The following is a 17,818-nucleotide window of genomic DNA, read 5'->3' as shown; positions in this document are numbered from 1 at the left end:
GTGCATTTTACTATAGGGAGGACTATGAGGGTGCATTTTACTATAGGGAGGACTAGGAGGGTGCATTTTACTATAGGGAGGACTATGAGGGTGCATTTTACTATAGGGAGGACTATGAGGGTGCATTTTACTATAGAGAGGACCATGAGGGTGCATTTTACTATAGGGAGGACCATGAGGGTGCATTTTACTATAGGGAGGACTATGAGGGTGCATTTTACTATAGGGAGGACTATGAGGGTGCATTTTACTATAGGGAGGACTAGGAGGGTGCATTTTACTATAGGGAGGACTAGGAGGGTGCATTTTACTATAGGGAGGACTATGAGGGTGCATTTTACTATAGAGAGGACCATGAGGGTGCATTTTACTATAGGGAGGACTAGGAGGGTGCATTTTACTATAGGGAGGACTATGAGGGTGCATTTTACTATAGGGAGGACTAGAAGGGTGCATTTTACTATAGGGAGGACTATGAGGGTGCATTTTACTATAGGGAGGACTATGAGGGTGCATTTTACTATATGGACGACTATGGGGTGTGCATTCTACTAAACGAGCAAAATGCTGCCTATTCATAGAGTGATTGGATTGTTTATGCCGCAACAAAAATCCTTGTTCTCAGCAGCACATCGCCCAGAGAAAACTGCAGATATGCTGCTGATAACTTGATACTGTATGGGGACAGATTGATCTACTAGTGATCATTCTGTCCCCATCATTTTTCCTCAGTTGGTGTAAAGAGGCCTGGAAACAAGTGTAGTACAATTTCAATATTGTCGATCACACTCGTATAACGGTCTGAATTCAGCGCATCTAAATACAACCTACCTGTTTGTAAGATGGCGCAATATGTGAGCATTTGGGGCCCCACTTTAGACTTTTGCCCAGGGCTCCAGTTTATCTAAAACCATCTCTGTCTGCAGGTTAACAGTGTTATTTCTGGTGACAGGTTCCCTTTAAGTCTGTGTCAATCTAGGAAGTGTGGGGCATAGCAGAGCTGTAGGTGTAGCCTTATTACAGCACAGTGCAGGCTTTGTACACACGGCTTCTCGTCACATAGGCGCCTCCTGTATATTTACCCACATGCCAGCACTATGACGGGCGCAGCGACTGTAGAGGCAACAGTGCAAACCTGCCCGGATGTTTACAGGCAACAGAAGTGTAACAGCAAAGAATTCACATTCATGACGCTGGACGAGGGGGACGTGAGCTGGACATAGAGCATTCTCAGGGAGTTTGGAGGTAGGGGGACAAGTGACGGATTTCATTAGCCATTGTAAAGAGCGACTTCTGCCCTGGACTGAATGTAACAGGACGTGGTGAAATGCTGCTACTGGCTGCAGCATGGTAATCAGGGCTGGCATCCCGCCGCAGGAACTGGCACAGTCAGTAGTTGGCAGACCACACAAAAGATAAGTCACTGCTCCAAATACCATGGTCAAGACAGTGGGCACAGAGCAGCCATGGACGGGGCGGTGTACAAACTGCATGAGCTCTCTAGGAGAATAAGAAGCTCAGATAGTAGGAGAAGGCCGGCCAGGCCGCACAGTGATCAGGAAAACATGCCAGGAAACGCTGCAGTGTAAAGTAATGGGTACAGATTGGACATAGGAAACATGGCCATGAACTGCCATGGCAAACATCAGGACCACACGATCAAGATGTCAGGGTGCCGTGGAGTTGAAGAGGGAGCCCCCACACTCTGTTAACCATTTATATGAGGTATTCACTATTGACAGTAGTATCTAAGGGGTTAAACGGCCATGGACGGTGCCAAGCACTGATCGTGGCCAATGCGGCAAGTTGTCAGCCATCATGTACAGCCGACAGCTGCTGGATTGCCTCCTGTCACAGGGTGCTATTCTCTTATATCTCAGGTCAGTAAAAAAGAGGTGTTGGTGGTTTTTAAGGGGTTAAAGATGGGTTGTTTTTTTGCAGCCTTTTGATTGGACAGTGCCTTGTCAGGAGCGGAGTTCATTGGGGGCCGCTTCAAGCAAGCAAAATAAATGTGCATGCTTCTACAGATCTCTGGAGTAGGACTGTCTCCTGGTCACATGCACCAGGGGAAAAAGAGAAATCATCCTTAGGGTACGGGCACATGTTGAATTTTTGATGGGTTTCTTATTGTGAAAAAAAAAAAACACTATCCAGCGTTTTATAGTACCAGCAGAGTGACTGATTACCGGGGTCTCCTGCACACACTGCCCTTATTCTTCACATCTGGGGCACGGCAATCCTTTCAGGATTTTTCACCCATCCAAATAGATGGAGAAGAAACATCAAAAACACACAAAAGAAGTGCTGATTTTACCAGTTTTAACTTGTGCTTTTTTTTCCTATTCATTTCAATGGGTGAAAAACGCTGCAGAAAGATAAAAGACATTACCTGCTGCAGAACTGGGGAAAAAAAAAAACACGCTTTCATGGTTCAAGTATACAAGCAAAAATGAAGCAGATTGTGCTGAGAATTCAGAAATCTTACTTTGCTGGTACTGGAAAAACACTGCATTTTTTCACCCTTAAACACGCATTAAAACCGCAGAAAGAAAACCGCAGTGTATGAACAAGCCCATTAAATGTCCGAAATCTACTGTAAAATGGTATTCCCTTCACATGTTTCTGTTTCAGTCGGAAGATTTACTGTTGAGGGAAAATGGAGCAATAAGAATGAGCCCAATAGTAATAATCACTTTCCAAGAAACAGATGCAGCATGCAGGGAATCCTGTAGGACACGTGAATTCGGCAAGTCATAGAAGTGTGATCAGATGTATCCAACGGAAATATGGGGGCTCAGTGACCAGACGGCAACTTGTGGGGGGTTCTCTACAGAAATATAGTGACACCACCTCATTGTGAAGACCACACGCTGTGCCGACCACTTCACGGTAATTTGGGATATTAATTTCAAATATAATTAAATTACTATATTACTTATGGGACTCCTAACATTCCCCAGCAGCGGTAACTGACAATAAGTCGCCTGTTAAAGGTAATCTGTCAGCAGCTTTCTGATATGTAATCTGACAGCAGCACGATGATTCCAGTGACGATGTGTCACTTAGATTACTGGGTGCAGCAGTTGTGATAAGAGTCACAGTACTCTCATTGCAGATGTAGCAGAGCTCAGTTGTTGAGTGGTGTACAACCCCGGCCTACACCAGAGCTTCTTGTATACATCGTATAGTGACAGAGAGCTGCTAATCACTGGTGGTGAGGTGGACAGGTGGCACGTAGTGATAATCTCCTGCTGATAAAACACTGATTGTACTGAAACAGCAAAACACAGCCCAGTAAGTGACACATCTCTGTAATCAGACTCTTCCCCTACAACATGGTGCTCTCAGATTATATAGCAAGAGACAGGTTCAGAAATAAAGTTAATTTCCTCCCAGCAGCGGGGCTCCACACGGTGTCAGATGCTACTAACCAGCAGATTAACATACATCTGCAGGTTAATAGTGTGTTATTATACACATCAGGTTCCTTTTAAACAGGACCATGTGCTGACAATAATAATGTTTGTTTTTTTTGGCTGGCATAAACGATCTGATAACCAGAAGAGCGAGCATTGTGCTCATTCCTCGGGTGATTGCCGCCATATATACAGTGACAGATAAGCAGGAACAAGAGTCCAACACGCATGTGTTTGCCAAATAGCTAATACTGTAGATACTCATCACCCCACCTCCACAACCATTTTCTTCCTGGAGGCATAACTTTTTTTATTTTTCTATCAAAATGGCCATGTGAGTGTTTGTTTTATTTGCAGGACGAGTTGCACTTTGGAATGACACCATTGACTACCATATAATGTACTGGAAAACGGGGAAAAAAAATCCAAGTAAAAATCCAAGTGCGGTGAAATTGCAAAAAGAGTAAATTTTAACCATGTTCACTAAGGATAGGTGCACACCATCCGGAACTACCAGCACATTGGGTGCAGAACATGTTCGCTGCGTCCAAAGCGCTGCAGTCTATTTAACGCAGGTGAATCCACATGTGGGCAAGAGAAATTTACACGCTGCAGTCTGGAGAGTCGCGCCGCATATCCGTCTCGGCGAGTGAGCTGAAGCCCCTCTGGACGCATAGTGGACATGCGATTTCTAGAAATCCCGTCATGCTGTAACATCTGGACACTGAAGGTTGGACGCAGCATCCAACCCGCAGCCTTCACTGATCATCTGCACATACCCTAAATGCTAAAACTGAGCTAAGGATATGATTCTCCAGGTCATTACGAGTTTGTAGACACCAAACTTGTCTAGGTTCTTTTTTAAGTGGTGAATAAAAAGTCCAAAGTAAAAAAAAAAAATGGCGCCATTTTCTGAGACCTGTAGCATCTCCATTTTTATGATCTGGGGCTGGGTGAGGGCTTATTTTTTGTACGGCGAGCTGTCGTTTTATCGGTACCATATTGAGGTTGATACAATTATAGACGATCAAAACATTGGATTTTGTTGTAATGTTGCAGCGATTTAAAAAAATTGTAATTCTGGCGTTTAGTTTTTTTTTGTTTGTTTGTTTTTTTAAACACCATTTACTGACTGGATTAATTTTTTTTAGATTTTGATAGATTGGACTTTTCTGAACACGGCGATACCACGTGTTTTTTTAAATTTGTTTTATTTAGAATGGGGCAGACATGACGCTATGACCTATGGACACTTGAAGCTGCGATCTTCTGATCTCTCGTGCTACACACAGCGGAGATGTAGCCCTGTTATGTGTAACAGAAATGCTCATCTACTACGACCACAGGCCATCGGGTGGCGCTCATAGCAGATCTGCAATGACAAGCGTGGGGGTTTCCTGCTACCCTCCCGTTGTCATGCCAAGCCATCGGTGCCGATGTGCGAGGTTAGTCACGCACTTCTGATGCAATAATGTTAAATGCCGCTGTCAAAGATTGGCAGTGGCATTTAACATGTTAACAGCCGCAGGTGGATGGCAATTCCACCCGCAGCTGTTAGGGGCACATGACAGTTGATCAGATCAGCCATCATCTGCTGGAGAACATGCGGGCTCAGTACTGGAGCCCGCATGAAAGGGGGGAGACATGACACAACATACAGTACAGACCAAAAGTTTGGACACACCTTCTCATTTAAAGATTTTCCTACATTTTCATGACTATGAAAATTGTAAATTCACACTGAAGGCATCAAAACTATGAATTAACACATGTGGAATTATATACTGAACAAAAAAGTGTGAAACTGAAAATATGTCTTATATTCTAGGTTCTTCAAAGTAGCCACCTTTTGCTTTGATGACTGCTTTGCACACTCTTGGCATTCTCTTGATGAGCGTCAAGAGGTAGTCACCGGGAATGGTTTTCACTTCACAGGTGTGCCCTGTCAGGTTTAATAAGTGGGATTTCTTGCCTTATAAATGGGGTTGGGACCATCAGTTGTTTTGAGCAGAAGTCTGGTGGATACACAGCTGATAGTCCTACGGAATAGACTGTTAGAATTTGTATTATGGCAAGAAAAAAGCAGCTAAGTAAAGAAAAACGAGTGCCCATCATTACTTTAAGAAATGAAGGTCAGTCAGTCTGAAATATTGGGAAAACTTTGAAAGTGTCCCCAAGTGCAGTGGCAAAAACCATCAAGCGCTACAAAGAAACTGGCTCACATGAAGACCGCCCCAGGAAAGGAAGACCAAGAGTCACCTCTGCTTCTGAGGATAAGTCACCAGCCTCAGAAATCGCAGGTTAACAGCAGCTCAGATTAGAGACCAGGACAATGCCACACAGAGTTCTAGCAGCAGACACATCTCTACAACAACTGTTAAGAGGAGACTTTGTGCAGCAGGCCTTCATGGTAAAATAGCTGCTAGGAAACCACTGCTAAGGACAGGCAACAAGCAGAAGAGACTTGTTTGGGCTAAAGAACACAAGGAATGGACATTAGACCAGTGGAAATCTGTGCTTTGGTCTGATGAGTCCAAATTTGAGATCTTTGGTTCCAACCACCGTGTCTTTGTGCGACGCAGAAAAGGTGAACGGATGGACTCTACATGCCTGGTTCCCACCGTGAAGCATGGAGGAGGTGTGATGGTGTGGGGGTGCTTTGCTGGTGACACTGTTGGGGATTTATTCAAAACTGAAGGCATACTGAACCAGCATAGCAATCACAGCATCTTGCAGTGGCATGCTATTCCATCCAGTTTGCGTTTAGTTGGACCATCATTTATTTTTCAACAGGACAATGACCCCAAACACACCTCCAGGCTGTGTACAAGAAGCAGAGTGATGGGGTGTTACGCCAGATGACATGGCCTCCACAGTCACCAGACCTGAACCCAATTGAGATGGTTTGAGGTGAGCTGGACCGCAGAGTGAAGGCAAAAGGACCAACAAGTGCTAAGCATCTCTGGGAACTCCTTCAAGATTGTTGGAAGACCATTCCCGGTGACTACCTCTTGAAGCTCATCAAGAGAATGCCAAGAGTGTCCAAAGCAGTCAAAGTAAAAGGTGGCTACTTTGAAGAACCTAGAATATAAGACATTTTCAGTTGTTTCACACTATTGTTAAGTATATACTTCCATATGTGTTAATTCATAGTTTTGATGCCTTCAGTGTAAATGTACAATTTTCATAGTTCTGAAAATACAGAAAAATCTTTAAATAAGAAGGTGTGTCCAAACTTTTGGTCTGTACTGTATATATACCGTATATACTCGAGTATAAGCCAAGATTTTCAGCCCACTTTTTTGGGCTGAAAGTCCCCCTCTCGGCTTATACTCGAGTCATACCCAGGGGTCGGCAGGGGAGGGGGGGTGTAATTAATCTCACCTACTCCCGATGCGGTCCCTGCTTCTTCCAGCACTGCAGATTCTTCCTGTACTGAGCGGTCACATGGTACCACTCATTACAGTAATGAATATGCGGCTCCACCTCCCATAGGGTGGAGCCGCATATTCATTTCTGTAATGAGCGGTAATGGTGACCGCTCAATACAGGAAGAAGATGCAGCGGTGGAAGAAGCAGGGACACCGCGCAATGAGCAGGTGAGTATACGGGGAGGGGAGCACAGCGCTGCGCGATATTTACCTCTCCTCGGTCCGGTGCGGCTCAGTCTTCAGGGTCCACTGGCAGTGACGCTCAGGTCAGAGGGCGCGGTGACGTAGTCAGTGCGTGCCCTCTGCTGAACGTCAGTGCCGAAGACGGAGCCGCACGAGGAGCAGGTAACTAGTGAAAGCGCCGGGGATCCTGAGCGAAGAGAGGTGAGTATGTGATTATTATTTTTTTATCGCAGCAAAAGCATATGGGGAAAGTGACTGTACGGAGCATCTTATGGGGCCATAACACTTGTGCAGCACTATAATGGGGCAAGTGACTGTACGGAGCATCTTATGGGGCCATAACACTTGTGCAGCACTATAATGGGGCAAGTGGCTGTATGAAGCATCTTATGGGGCCATAACACTTGTGCAGCACTATAATGGAGCAAGTGGCTGTATGAAGCATCTTATGGGGCCATAACACTTGTGCAGCACTATAATGGGGCAAGTGGCTGTATGGAGCATCTTATGGGGCCATAACACTTGTGCAGCACTATAATGGGGCAAGTGACTATATGGAGCATCTTATGGGGCCATAACACTTGTGCAGCACTATATGGGGCAAGTGACTATATGGAGCATCTTATGGGGCCATAACACTTGTGCAGCACTATATGGGGCAAGTGACTATATGGAGCATATTACAGAACCCTTATTACCCTTTATGCAGGATTATATGGGGCATATTTTAATATGGAGCATCTTATTGGGCCCATCAAACTTTATGGAGTATTATATGGGGCTCCTGATTCAATATGGATATTCAAAAACACAACCTACTGATGTCTCAATTAATATTACTTTTATTGGCATCTATTTTTACTTTTGACATTTATCGGTAGCTGCTGCATTTTCCACCCTAGGCTTATACTCGAGTCATTAAGTTTTCCCAGTTTTTTGTGGCAAAATTAGGGGGGTGGCTTATACTCGGGTACGTCATAGGTCATGAAGGGTTTTAAGCTCCAATACAGGAGCACAATAAACCTACCTGGTTGGGCTGAAACACTGACAAATCGTACAGGCAAATAACCGCTGCAGACAATCATTGGCCTATGTGGTGAGACACCACTGAAAACAGTAAAAGGCTGAAGGAGTCACATATGACCATATTTAAAAAAATACAAAAAAACTTTTTTGTACAAATTTTTAGGGTCATTACACACATCTCTACAAGGAGAACACAACATTGTAACGTGATGCTTCTCACAGCTGACAGTCTGCTACAATGTATCCAGTCTAAGCAACTTTACATGAGCCAATTAGAAGTAAAAACTATAAATCTGGAGTCTGGGAAGTTTCACTACAGTAATGTGTTGACTAGATACACTGTAGCAAACTTTGTGAGAAATACTTAGGCTCTCTGGGATTTCATCATCTGAATGTAAACAGATATGTGTCCATTTACTGACAGCAAATATATCAGAAAAGGAACCAAAACAGAATGAGTAATAATTTTATTTATATAGCGCCAACATATTCTGCAGCGCTGCACTATTAGGCAGTAAAGGACATCCAACTGCGAATCCCCAATCATACATGATAACGGCATCCAAGATCAGGGACTTTATCGATAACTGATGGGTGACTATTGGTACTAAGGTGTGGGGGATTACTATGTATCTGCATTAGTGATCTCATAATGAGGTAAACAACAAAGTACTGGTGCGGCATCCTGTGCACAGGGCACGTGAATGTCACCTCATTGTTATTTGTGAAAGACAAAGCGCTGTAACTGCAATCTCGCGCTGCCCAGCACAGCACCCATATTGTTGGCTAAGCACGCCGGTAAAGCTGGCCGGCATCACTTTTTGTGTTATGGAGGTGGACTCGCTGCCATGAAATTCAGCTGACTTCAAGTTTCCCCCCGGATCTGCGGTGATAATCACAAAACAGATCACATTCATACAGCACTTTATCATTTATCAGATGCAAGCGGAGGGGCTTTACCCTTTATACATCGCTCATGTGACGGAGCACTCCATACATCCCAGGGGATACAGAACAGACCCCGACTAGGCCACACACAAGCGGCTACGGCTATTAGGCCACCTCTACACTGATCGATATCTGTAATCTGATGGTTGGCTAAAATGGTCAAAACGGACTGTCCTGGCCAACTTGTCCATGGTCATCCTTACGGATTGTAGGAAAGTGGGTGCGTTACCCCACAGGGATCCCTGCGACCAAAGCACATCAGCTCCTACATAGACAGACCCATCACTAAACCCTGCGGCCTTCATCACCTTCTAGAAGACCAAAATATCATCACAAGGCAATGTCCGCACCATCACAGGAGCCTCACCGGATCTCATAGTCCGGCCACGAGTCAGTATTTCACATCAGGAGAGGAACAATCAGAGGAAAGTATCAGGCACAGTTCACACATCGCTTTTTGCTGCTTTTTTTATGCCAATTTTCAGCTGCGTTTTACAGTCCCAGCAAAGCCTATGAGGTTTCCGAAATCTGCACACGTCGTCATTTTAATAAGTCATGTACGGTACTGTGGAAAACTGTTGGGTGGGCACCGCTGCCATACAATATTGTGGCCATGACATCGGATTCTGACTGGGGGCATCCCCATCACGGACCCCTGCTCTCCCATGAGTGTGGGGGGATTACGATAGGTTCGCCGGATGATTTCTAAGATGGTCAAAAAAAAAAAATATGGCAAGCAAAAATTACTTCAGAACATGCTTTTCGTGAAGTTTTTCTTTTTTTTGCGGTATGATGTCACACTGTCTTTCTGCTGGGGGTTTGGAGCGGAATCTCCAAGTTTTTGAGAGCAGCAAAAAAGGCTGAGTGTGCACCCACCTTCCCATACTGGGGGCTGGGGGGCTCCATCAGGACCCATGGCAGTGTGACCATCGCTACACATCATGCGGGCGCCATACTGATAGGGCCGGTAATTACTAATGGCAGCTCTCATACAGACACGTATCCGACACAGCCAGGAATCCCGCACACAAGACGCGCCATTAACCTTTCCGTCACCAGTGCGGCACCTGCAGGACTGCTGCAGGCAGAGCGCCCGGTATAACGCTGCCAGCACCGAGCATTAACCCCTCGCCTCCTGCACAGCTGATGGCGGAGAAGGTGACCTGTACTCACAGCTGCTGCTCCATGACTTCAGCAGAGACTTTATACTGATCTCGAAGAACACGGAGTCCTGGAGGCTCAGCATCATGTCTCCGGGGGTCGCTGCTGGGGGTCGTGGTCCGCTCTCCGCCGCAGCTGGGGGTGGTGGTCCGCTGCCTGTCAGCTCCGGTGCTGCGGCTTCATTACACGCAGTGTCAGTGACGCACAGAGACCGGAGAAGCGGTGCAGGACTGGGACCGACGAGGCGGGAGAAGCGGTGCAGGACTGGGACCGACGAGGCGGGAGAAGCGGTGCAGGACTGGGACCGACGAGGCGGGAGAAGCGGTGCAGGACTGGGACCGACGAGGCGGCAGCTCGGGGGAACACTCAAGTTTTGTGCCGGGATGATGTCAAGGACGTGATGTCACCCGGCGGCCGGCATGGCCCTGCAGGCGGGGAGAGAACAGCCGCTGTCCCGGCACCGTCCGCGGCTCCTGCAGAATGTGAGGAGCTCATGTGTCTCCCCCCAGCTGCCGCCTCACACTCGTGCTCCCTCCACACCCGCCACTGACCGAGGCCCGTGTCCTCCAGGACGGGAGGGGGACGTCATGGACGCGGGGCTGCACTAGCGCTCAGCTGCTCTGCCACAGACTAATGTGAGGGCACAAGGAAGACGCCCCCTGACAGGACACAGAGCCCCAAACCCCCCCCCCCCCCCCCCCGACAGGACAGAGCCCCCCACTGCCCTCCGACAGGACAGAGAGCCCCCACCACCACTCAAAAGGACAGATCCGCCCCCTGACAGGACAGAGAGCCCCCCACCGCCCCCCCAAAGGGATAGAGCCCTCGACTGACCGCTGCCCCACCGAACAGAGTCCTCCCCTCCTTCTGGACTACTGCTCCACAGGACAGAGTCCCCCCAGCCGTTGCCTCACAGGACAAAGTCCCCCCCAACCGCTGCCTCACAGGACAGAGTCCCCCCTACAGCTGCCTCACAGGACAGAGTCCCCCCCCCCAACCGCTGCCCCACAGGACAGAGTCCCCCCCCCAACCGCTGCCCCACAGGACGAAGTCCCCCCCAGCCGCTGCCTCACAGGACAGAGTCCCCCCCCCTTACTCCTGTCCTCACTGGACAAAGTCCCCCCAACCGCTGCCCCACAGGACAGAGTCCCCCCAAACCGCTGCCTCACAGGACAGAGTCCCCCCCAACCGCTGCCTCACAGGACAGAGTCCCCCCAAACGCTGCCCCACAGGACAGAGTCCCCCCCCAACCGCTGCCCCACAGGACAGAGTCCCCCCCCCCAACCGCTGCCCCACAGGACGAAGTCCCCCCCAGCTGCTGCCTCACAGGACAGAGTCCCCCCCCCCTACTCCTGTCCTCACTGGACAAAGTCCCCCCAACCGCTGCCCCACAGGACAGAGTCCCCCCAAACCGCTGCCTCACAGGACAGAGTCCCCCCCAACCGCTGCCTCACAGGACAGAGTCCCCCCAACCGCTGCCCCACAGGACAGAGTCCCCCCAAACCGCTGCCTCACAGGACAGAGTCCCCCCCCCCCCAACCGCTGCCCCACTGGACGAAGTCCCCCCCAGCCACTGCCTCACAGGACAGAGTCCCGCCCTACTCCTGCCTCACAGGACAGAGTCCCCCCCTACTCCTGCCTCACAGGACAGAGTCCCCCCAACCGCTGCCTCACAGGACAGAGTCCCCCCAGCCGCTGCCTCACAGGACAGAGTCCCCCCCCCCTACTCCTGTCCTCACTGGACAAAGTCCCCCCAACCGCTGCCTCACAGGACAGAGTCCCCCCAAACCGCTGCCTCACAGGACAGAGTCCCCCCAACCGCTGCCCCACAGGACAGAGTCCCCCCCAAACCGCTGCCTCACAGGACAGAGTCCCCCCCCCCCCCAACCGCTGCCCCACTGGACGAAGTCCCCCCCAGCCACTGCCTCACAGGACAGAGTCCCCCCCTACTCCTGCCTCACAGGACAGAGTCCCCCCCTACTCCTGCCTCACAGGACAGAGCCCCCCCAACCGCTGCCTCACAGGACAGAGTCCCCCCAGCCGCTGCCTCACAGGACAGAGTCCCCCCAACCGCCGCCTCACAGGACAGAGTCCCCCCCAACCGCCGCCTCACAGGACAGAGTCCCCCCCAACCGCCGCCTCACAGGACAGAGTCCCCCCCAACCGCCGCCTCACAGGACAGAGTCCCCCCCAACCGCCGCCTCACAGGACAGAGTCCCCCCCAGCCGCTGGCTCACAGGACACAGTGCCTCACAGGACACAGTCCCCCCCCCAGCCGCTGCCTCACAGGACACAGTCCCCCCCCAGCCGCTGCCTCACAGGACACAGTGCCCCCCCAGCCGCTGCCTCACAGGACACAGTGCCCCCCCAGCCGCTGCCTCACAGGACACAGTGCCTCACAGGACACAGTCCCCCCCCCAGCCGCTGCCTCACAGGACACAGTGCCTCACAGGACACAGTCCCCCCCCCCCAGCCACAGCCTCACAGGACACAGTGCCCCCCCAGCCGCTGCCTCACAGGACACAGTGCCTCACAGGACACAGTCCCCGTCCCCCCCAGCCGCTGCCTCACAGGACACAGTCCCCCCCAGCCGCTGCCTCACAGGACACAGTCCCCCCCAGCCGCTGCCTCACAGGACACAGTCCCCCTCCAGCCGCTGCCTCACAGGACACAGTGCCTCACAGGACACAGTCCCCCCCCAGCCGCTGCCTCACAGGACACAGTCCCCCCCAGCCGCTGCCTCACAGGACACAGTCCCCCCCAACCGCTGCCTCACAGGACAGAGCGCCCCCTCGACCTACCGCTGCCACAGGACAGAGTCCTCCCCCAACCGCTGACCCATAAGACAGAGAGCCCCGACCACTGCCCCACAGGGCAGAGAGCCCTCCCCCAAATCGACTGTTACCTCACAAGACAGATCCCAACCACTGCCCCACTGAACAGAGAGCCCCCATCATTGACCAAAGGTTGCACCACAGGACAGAGAGCTGAACCCCACCACCGCTGCCCCTCAGGACAGGGGGCCCTCACCTGACAAGACAGGGAGCCCCCGAGGACAGAGGACCCCCCCAACCCTCCACTGCTCTGTCTGGAAAGCATTAAGCTACTTACTGGTAGCGGCATTTTTCGGAGGCCCATGACAGCACTACGAGAGAGGGGATCCGCCCTTCAGGAACAGGAAACCTACAGATACAAAAGGGCGGTACCTCTCCCCATGCATCAGTTGTATATTAGAGCCTGAGAGGACTACCGCGGTTAGTAGCACACAAACATACATTATATACAGTTTATGTCCAAAAATAATCATAATGAACTATATACCACACGTGAGATCTATCTATCTCATTATATACATTATGGGAAGTGCAACCCCCACGTGAATAGGGAGGGAACTAAGGGTGCTGTCATGGGCCTCCGAAAAATGCCGCTACCAGTAAGTAGCTTAATGCTTTATTCGGACTCCCATGACAGCACTACGAGAGAATTACAGAGATGTAAACTACCTTAGGGAGGGACTATAGCCTGTAGCACCCTTAACCCGAAGGTGAGATCAGAAGAGAACCCCAAGTCCAACCTATAGTGCTTGAAAAAGGTGGAAGGGGATGACCACGTAGCTGCCTTACATATCTGGTCGATGGAAACTCCAGATCTCTCAGCCCAGGATGCAGCCATGGCCCGAGTGGAATGTGCCCTCAGATTCTGCGGAGCTGGACCTCCACCTGCAGTATAAGCCAGAGAGATAGCCTCCCTAATCCACTTCGCTAGCGTGTACTTCGACACTCTAAGACCTTTCCTGGGACCTTGGAAAGATAGAAACAACGCCTCCTCTCTCTTCCAAGCATCAGTGACTGATATATATTCTAAGAGACATCTCCTAACATCTAACGTATGGAGTAACTCCTCTTTGGAATTAGAAGGATTAGGGAGAAATGATGGTAGAACTATCTCCTGAGATCTATGAAATTCTGAGGCCACTTTTGGTAAGTAAGCTGGATCTGGTCTGAGGACTACTCTGTCCTGTAGAAACTCTGTATAGGGGGACAGCCTAGAAAGAGCCTGTATGTCTCCTACCCTACGAGCAGATGTAATTGCCACCAAAAATGCTGTTTTGAGGGATAGTAATTTAAGTGAGGCTGAATGTAAAGGCTCAAACGGTTCTTTAGTCAAGGCTGAGAGGACTAGGTTAAGATCCCAGGGCATTGACCTATTCCTGTGTATAGGTCTGGATCTACTAGCTGCTTTGATGAACCTTGATACCCAATAATTACCAGCAATGTTGCAAGAAAATAAGGCCCCTAGGGCTGAGACTTGTACTTTTAGCGTACTCGTGGATAGATTTAGCTCTAGCCCTCTCTGCAGGAATTCTAGAATCTGGTTAATTGGTAAACCCTCTTCGATATTAAAATTTGAAGAGGCCAGAAACTTCCTCCAAGTTCTAGAGTAGATCTTAGTTGTTATGAGTTTTCTACTCTTCATAAGGGTATCAATGAGGTTTGGAGAAAATCCTCTGTTTTTTAACAGTGACCTATCAAAGACCAAGCCGTCAAATGTAGACCCTTCACTTGTGGATGGTTGATCGGACCTTGATGAAGTAGGTCCGGGATGTCTGGCAGTACCCAGGGGTCTTCCACCGACATGGTCCTGAGCCAGGAGAACCAAGCCCTTCGGGGCCAGAACGGAGCGATCAGTATGATTCTCGCTTGATCCTCCCTTATCTTTCTGACCACCAGAGGCAACAGGTTTAGCGGGGGAAACGCATAAGCCAACCGGAAATCCCATCTGATCAGGAAGGCATCCACTACCAGCGGATATTCCCTGGGATTCAAGGAACAGAATTTTTTCGTTTTTCTGTTGTCCTTGTTGGCAAATAGGTCCACCTCTGGATGACCCCACCTGCGGACAATCTGGTTGAAGATTTTTGTGTTCAGAGACCACTCTCCTTGTCTTAAGGTGTTTCGACTTAGAAAGTCCGCCTTTATATTTTCCTTCCCTTTTATATGTACTGCGGATAAAGATAGAAAATGTTTTTCCGCTATCTGGAGCAGGCGGTCCGCTATTTCCATCAGGGACTCGGAGCGTGTTCCACCTTGGTGATTCACGTAGGCCACTGCCACCTGATTGTCGGAGAGGATTTTGACATGGTGACCCTGTAGATACACGAGGAGTTCCTTAATTGATAATTCAATCGCCAACAACTCCTTTTGATTAGAAGAGGCTGATGTTTGGGGGTCCCATAGACCCTGGACTACCACGTCACCCATGTGTGCCCCCCACCCTGTGGGGCTGGCGTCCGTCGTAACTACCCGAGTCACTTGAGTCACCCAGGGAACTCCTGCTGACAGATTGTCTTCCCTTAGCCACCATCTAAGAGATGTCAGAACCTCTGGACTCAATGTCATCTGACCCTGCAAGGAACCCTGTAAGACTCTGTCATAATTCAGTACGTCAAACTGTAAAGGTCTGGAGTGGAACTGGGCCCAACGGACGGCGGGAATACAGGAAGTTAGGGAACCTAACAAGGACATAGCCTGTCTAAGAGTCATGGTTGGTTCTTTAATTGCTTTTAATACCTGTTGTTGGATATGGCGCAGTTTATCAGTTGGAAGACAGCATTGTTGGGACTCGGAATCTAACAGCAGACCTAGGAATCTCTGGTTTTTTAGGGGTTGTAATCGGGATTTTTCATAATTCACGATCCAGCCCAGATTCTCTAGCTTAGATATAGCTGTTTTTACCTGAGCAAGGCAATGGTCTGCTGAGTTCCCAACTATCAGGAAATCATCCAGATAAGGAATTATGAGGATATCAGATTCACGTAAATGCGCCATGACCTCCGCAACTACTTTAGTGAATACTCGGGGAGACGTTGAGAGGCCGAAGGGAAGGGCTCTAAATTGAAAATGTCGAACAATACCCTCCATAGACACCGCCACACGTAGAAACCTCTGAAAGTTTTCATGGATAGGAACATGATAATACGCATCTTTTAAGTCCACAACTACCATGAAGCAGTGTTTGAACAACATTTTAATTGCAGAGCTGATTGACTCCATTTTAAATGTGGCTTTAACCAGGTATTCATTCAGGGATTTAAGGTTAATAATAGTCCTAAATGATCTGTCTGGTTTCTGGATCAGAAAAAGGGGAGAGTAGAATCCACTCCCTCTTTCTGACTCTGGAACTTCAATCAGCACGTTTTTGAGGCATAAACTCACAACTTCTGCCTCCAAAGCCGTCTGTTCAATAGTGGAGGAACGTAAGGGGGTTAACAAATTTATCCCGAGGCCAGTGAATAAATTCTAATTTCAGACCTTCTGAAATAATACCTCGGACCCAGTCACTATTTGAGATGTTAGACCATGCGGAAGAGAAGGCTGACAATCTCCCTCCCACAGGGATCGCTAGTCATTGGTCCGGTTTCTTACGTTCTTTTGAGGAACGGCGGAACATGTAACCCGTACCTCTCCTGCGTCTATCCTCCCATCTAAAATTCTCTCTAGCGGGTGAGGATGCGCGCTTCCTTCCGCGACCAAATCTCCTCCTGTTGAATGGACGCCGATAAGAAGATGATGACAAACTCGGGAATTTTTTCTTGTCATCTCCAGCCTTTTCAAGCAGGTCATCCAAGGTTGGTCCGAAGAGGTATTCCCCTTTGCATGGGATAGCGCATAATTTGGACCTTGATTGAATGTCACCCGACCAACATTTCAACCACAGGGCTCTACGAGCCGCGTTGGAGAGTCCTGCTGCTCTGGCCGCCATCCTGACCGAATCGACCGACGCGTCCGACAGGAAAGCCGCAGCATCTTGAATCACCGGAAGCGCACTTAGAATGGAACTTCTGGAAGCACCTTCCTTAAGCTGGGATTCCAACTGTTCCAGCCAGACCATTAGGGATCTGGCTGTACAAGTCGCAGCCACCGCTGGCCTCAATGATCCGGCTGCCATCTCCCAGGTACCTTTAAGGAAGGTATCCGCCTTCCTGTCAAGGGGGTCTTTAAGGGATCCCATATCTTCGAAAGGTAATGCGGCCTTTTTTGATGCCTTTGCTACCGCAGCATCTAATTTAGGGGCCTTGTCCCAGGTATCCACAGTCGTATCCTCAAAGGGATATCTGCGTTTTAAGGCTGGTGGTAATGAGCCTTTCTTCTCCGGTTTCTTCCATTCCCGGAGAATCAGGTCTTGAATTTTATCATTCACCGGGAAGGACCTACGCTTCTTGTGTTCCAAACCACTGAACATTAGTTGCTGACGGGAAAGCGGAGTCTTAGGTTCTTCTAGGCCCATCGTACCTCTGACCGACTTAACTAATTTATCTACCCGGTCCAGAGGCAGACAGAATCGGCCAGATTCCTCTTCTGATGACGAGGAAGAGAGATTTGAGCCATAGGAACCTTCAGCCTTATCTTCCTCTGATGAATCAGAGATCACCGAGGTTCTCTGTTTTGAACTCCCCGCCTGGGACATAGACCGCAGGGATTCCCTTACTTCTGTACGGATCATCTCACGCAGATTAGCCGTAGAAGCAGATTCTTCCGCTACCTAGGGGAGGACAATAAGGGTGATACCATCTATCTAGCCTGATGTCACTCAACCCCTCCACTCCTGTAGACCTCACCGTCTGTTGTATACAGGAGGCGCATAATTTTTTAA

At 49.3% G+C, this 17,818-nt stretch overlaps 1 protein-coding gene across 8 annotated transcripts in view; it reads right to left on the bottom strand.

Moving 5' to 3' along the window:
- Window positions 1-17,818, bottom strand: part of FRYL (FRY like transcription coactivator) — a 409,884-nt gene that overhangs the window by 239,708 nt on the left and 152,358 nt on the right. For 2 of the 8 annotated variants that reach the window (XM_069744492.1, XM_069744497.1), the window contains exon 1: window positions 10,178-10,649. The exons of the other annotated variants lie outside the window; for them this stretch is intronic. In XM_069744492.1, the coding sequence (XP_069600593.1) occupies window positions 10,178-10,253 (76 nt within the window). In that variant the 5' untranslated portion in view covers window positions 10,254-10,649. Of the gene's footprint in view, window positions 1-10,177; window positions 10,650-17,818 lie in introns of those variants that run through there. 8 annotated transcript variants of the gene reach the window in all.

Source organism: Ranitomeya imitator, chromosome 1 (assembly GCF_032444005.1).
Source record: "Ranitomeya imitator isolate aRanImi1 chromosome 1, aRanImi1.pri, whole genome shotgun sequence".
In the NCBI taxonomy this organism is placed as follows: Eukaryota; Metazoa; Chordata; class Amphibia; order Anura; family Dendrobatidae; genus Ranitomeya; species Ranitomeya imitator.
The sequence above is the reverse complement of the archived record's forward strand: the minus strand, read 5'-3'. Positions and strand labels throughout refer to the sequence as shown.